Source organism: Armigeres subalbatus, unplaced genomic scaffold, assembly GCF_024139115.2.
Source record: "Armigeres subalbatus isolate Guangzhou_Male unplaced genomic scaffold, GZ_Asu_2 Contig2088, whole genome shotgun sequence".
Taxonomy (NCBI): Eukaryota; Metazoa; Arthropoda; class Insecta; order Diptera; family Culicidae; genus Armigeres; species Armigeres subalbatus.
In genome coordinates this window covers 35585-40340 of record NW_026942933.1, presented here as the reverse complement: position 1 = coordinate 40340, position 4756 = coordinate 35585, and the positions used below count along the sequence as shown (strand labels likewise).

Sequence of the window (4756 nt, the reverse complement as noted above, 5' to 3'; positions counted from 1 at the left end):
TCGACCATTGAGAAACCCCTGAATTTGAACCACGTCAGTTGGACAACAGATGGCATTGTCATTTTTGTTTATGTTTTGTTATGTTTTTCTGTTTTTCCTCGCGTGCCGCACAGCAACAACTTTTCGGTTGTTCTTTATTCCGCCAGCAGCGGATAAAGAAAGGAAGTGACTCATCCTCGTCCGGTCAGCAGTACGGGTCCGACTTGGACACGCTGGACGTAACGAACATGTACCCGCAAAACCTATTGACGATTCCGGCGTACCATCATTTTGAAAGGCAAATTTCCGAACCGATCATTCCAACATCGCCGGCCGTATCGTCTCCACCGGAAGCGCGATCAGCACCCGATCAGCACGATGAACCGTCGACACCCGTACCCCCAATTCCACAAATCCGACAAATCCACCTGCAAACCGATCGCACATCGAGTCCAACGGTTGTTCTCGTTTCCGATATGGAATCGCTCCAACAGCAGCACCAGCACCATTTATCGGGAAGTGCGGTTGCCAGTATACAAGTACCGGAGGTGCTAGTGCTCCTATCACAACGATCTCCACGACCAGCACCACCAGCTCCACCGCCGCAGTGCTACTTGCCGACCTGAGTTCATCAACGCCGAGTTCAATTCGCATAAAAGGCGACGAATTGTCGCGGTCTGCTTCATCTCCTTTGGTAAGTGTTAACATTTCCTGAATCAAAATTTACCTTTGTTTTGTACTTAAACGCCAGTATTTACAGTGAGTTGATCTATCTTCTCATACAGATGAGCAGCCGATCGAAGGAAATACCCGGCCTGGACAGCCAACGGTCTAGCCACTGTCCGGTGGTACGGGAGGGTCCCGCGCTGGGTTGCAATTTCTGCTGGAACACAAGGAGGATACTGCGACGGAAAACCAAGTACCACTGTCCCGAGTGCCATACGAACTTGTGCATTGCGCCCTGCTTCCAGGAGTATCACGAACGCCAATCGGCGGAGAACCCTGCCCCCACCAGCAACGACAGCGGAAGCGCCTGTGTGTATGGTGTAGGTGGATTGTACGCAAAAGTGGATCTCCGATTGAGCACCTTTACTTTCGCGGAATTGTGTCATTCTCTTTGTTTTTTTTTATGGGTAAGAATAGAACACACATTCAGACTATTTATATATATATATATATATATATATATATATATATATATATATATATATATATATATATATATATAGGAAGAAACATTTTTTGTAGCGCTGCCTCCGGCTTGGATCGCTCCCCCGATCACGCTCGTCTACTCAGATTTACCTGGACCGTTTTACTGTATTCGGATTTTCTTTGAAATAATCAACCAAGAGGCAGAAAAAGTATACAATTATTAACGAAGATGTTTTACAAATCAAATTCGGTAGAAAAACACACAAATCTGATAGAAGGCGACGATGATCGTAATCCCTTTTGTCGGCGGAGTAACCGCTTGGAGGCCCGCATAACAAAAAACAATTTGAGTCATGTTCCAAACCATTAAGTTGATTCAAAGCAAAATGTAACTGTAATACAAAAACTTGTGGCTATGTTCAATGATAAGTGACTGAAATATTTAAACAATAACGAATTATTCTTCGACATTTTCTTGTATTGTGATAAACAATGTTGTCATGCTATTTTTGAAAGATATCAATTCAAAAGCACACAACTGTTTGATATGACAATAAATAATATTGTTAAATTATTTTTATTTATTGTTTGAAATCTTAAACTAGGTACGTAGCACCACGTCAAAGTTGCAGCGCCTAGTTGTTCCGTTGTTCACTGTCAAAAGTTTAGCTCAGTTGTTTTTTTTTCATTTGTTTGTTGTTTGTTATTGAAATTTATTTTTCCACTAGAAAACTATAATGAAATACTATTATCGTTCCCATTTATCGCGTGAAATTTATTTCTTTGACTTTGAAGTGAAATTTATTTCTTTGACTTTGAAGTGAAACATTCTTCAAAACTATTCCCCATTAACGTTGTGACTCATGGATTGCCGTGTGAAAGTAAATTTATGAATTTTAAGTGTTATATAAATAAACAAAATGATAGAATTAATGCGTATAAACATTGAAAACATTAAAATCTAAGAATACTATTTTCTCTTGCTTTCAGACATTCATTGAAGAAATTTTGACCGAAAGTATCAAGCCTTGCAAAAGGGCCAACCTAAACAGAAGTACCAACAGCATGATGAAGATAACAGAAACTGCTCCACTGCCAAAGCTACAGTCGATCAATTCAGCCGCGATGGGATCAGTTTAAAACTACCCCAATAGCACCCAAGTCTCAGAGACTGTCAGAAACTATCGGGACTAGAGCTCCTAAACTGATGTGTTGGTGTTGCTGATCTCCGTTCCAACTAGTTGAGGTTAGAGGTTTGAGGATATGCGCGATTCGTGCGAAAACACCGATTGTTCCATTTTTGTGAACACAGGCTCTTCCTGGGAACGAAAACGATCATATGTTGTCAGCGAATGAAGTAACAGCTTAACTGCTGCGACTTATGTTCCAACCAATTATTACTTCTCACCGGAAACGTTCCTCCCTATATCCTCAATTTCACAAAACACCGTTGTTAATTGTACTGACATTATGTTAGACACCAGAAGTAATAGAACGCTGTTGAAAAAGCTAAAATTAATCAACAGCAGCATCCGGAAAGAGTTGATGGAAGTTCCTCGTACAGCAGTACTCAGTAAACATAATATATCTGGTCGCGTTCGGGGAGCAATCTTTCTACAAGCTGGAGTGCATGGTCGTATGTAAGTTCTTCGAAACAAGAATACTCTATAGTAGCGAAAGGCATCACATCAAACACTTCAACATCCAATTCGAGCGATTCCAAACAGGTCAGTTGCACTTTACCATTATATATACAAGTTCTTAGAGAGTTATATTTTTGACGATTTTTTATATCAATTTCAGCACAATAGCGATACCATTAGGATTTACGACAATACTGACCTGGAGCGGAGATCAATCAGTCTTGGCTTCTCTATAGGACAATCCTTAAATCATCTCGATGTCGACGATTCACACCACCAAAACGATTCCGGCTGTACAGGCCTATATCGATGGACGGTTGCTAATTCAAGAAAATGTTGCTGCCGTGAATGATTCCGACGATATTGTTGGTGGCGATTCATCCACGTAAAAAAAATTAATGTTATTTATTATTAATATTTCTAATACTTTTTAGCCAAAGCAGGTGCTTAATGATATGTATAAGAAAAAACTTATACATCGCATTAGCCGCATACATTCCGAAACTTATACTTTTCTTTAGCTTATGAATTTTATTAGCTTTTTGATATTGAATTATTCATTAGGTGGCATAATGAAGATTATAAGTATTTTCGAATGGTTTTTTGCCATAACATATAAGGTTATTTTTTTACGTGTCGGTATCCAGTTCTCGACAACAAGTCGCACAGAAAACCCCCTAATTAGCTTGAATACGTCGATTCACATCACTAAAGTGATCTTGGGTGAAGCGATGTTGTGGTATATGTCCATGGACGAACAATATCGTGACGTGATCGATATGGATACATTATGTAGGTCATATAGTACGGCACAAACTGAATAAAATTAGAACTAGCAAACAAAAACTTAATTGAAAAAGAAACAATGGCATATAATAAGTACGTGTAAACTTCTGTTTCTCCAGCTGAACATACATTGTTACATCTACTTACTTTTTGCCATTTGTGTTCTTTATTATATATTTTTTTAAATTATTCAATAATACATATAACTATTGCAGGAAACACAGGAAAAGGTTTTTTTTACCATATTGCACTATTAATAACCAGTTTCGTTTAAGATTATTGTATTTAGCTAAATTTTATGGTTCAATGATCAAACTAGCGTACAATATACGGTAAACCATTCAAAAAATGGATTATAAATCAACTATTTGTTTGAAAGTCCACGAAAATTTTTGCACCGAAAAATCGCTTTTTTTATTGTAACATAACTTAAGGTGACTCGGGGAGGCACTGAACACCGTGTTATTTCTCCTATCTTTTGTCTCTTTCTAGCATTATCACCTCGCAACTTTGGAGCGGCGTATTTCGATTTTCAGTTGTTTGGTGTATCTGTAAATGTATCAGCATGTAGATTGCGTTGCGAGTAAGCACGCGTCGGTGATACTTTTTAAAAATCATATTTGTTGTAGAAAAAAAAATTAGGCGTTCAATGCTGAAATGATGACGATTTGATAATGGGTTGTGCTTCCCGTGTCACCTTAACCGCCCTTTACTCATATTGTAAAATCGCGATTCACCATCCACCAGATTGTTGAAACAATCAACTGTAGTGTGGGCTTATTGTTTCGAAAGGATATTAATGTTATTTTTCATGTTTAGTTTTTAATGGTCACGGATAATACAGGATAAGGCGGTCGAATGGTCTTGAACTATGCGGGTCAGGTAATATTTTGCAAGTTTTCCCGTATTAGCATCAGCATTAGCATTGAGCAATTCGCACAAATTCGTAGGTGGTACAAGCCAAGACTATTGTACCACAGAGAACAGACGTTCATCTTCATTCGTGTGCTTGTGTAAAGTTTGTACTGGTCATTTTAAAGTATGTCGTTATGCCCCCGTTGCGCGGTGCTAGTGTGCTGATAAATATGGTTAAAATTTGCCGTGTTTTGCTTTTTAGCGCTAGTGTTCATTCCGAATTGCTCCTAGGCTCGCTCCTAGGTGGCAGCACTACATTGTTTATGAAGTGTATGCCAACG

General features: G+C 38.9%; 1 protein-coding gene across 1 annotated transcript; it reads left to right on the top strand.

Moving 5' to 3' along the window:
- Positions 1-401: 401 nt before the first annotated feature.
- Positions 402-3888, top strand: LOC134203749 (uncharacterized). Its single transcript, XM_062678616.1, has 4 exons — positions 402-673; positions 765-1112; positions 2122-2858; positions 2935-3888. Exons 2-3 carry the CDS (start codon positions 765-767, stop codon positions 2269-2271), a joined length of 498 nt encoding a protein of 165 aa, XP_062534600.1. The 5' UTR covers positions 402-673; the 3' UTR covers positions 2272-2858; positions 2935-3888.
- The last annotated feature ends 868 nt before the right edge of the window (positions 3889-4756 follow it).

Excerpts from the sequence above, each read along its gene's own strand:
- LOC134203749 (XM_062678616.1), top strand. The coding sequence starts at position 765 with ATGAGCAGCCGATCGAAGGAAATACCCGGCCTGGACAGCCAACGGTCT. Across the intron at positions 1,113-2,121 it reads CTCTTTGTTTTTTTTTATGG|ACATTCATTGAAGAAATTTT; the intron begins GTAAGAATAGAA and ends TCTTGCTTTCAG.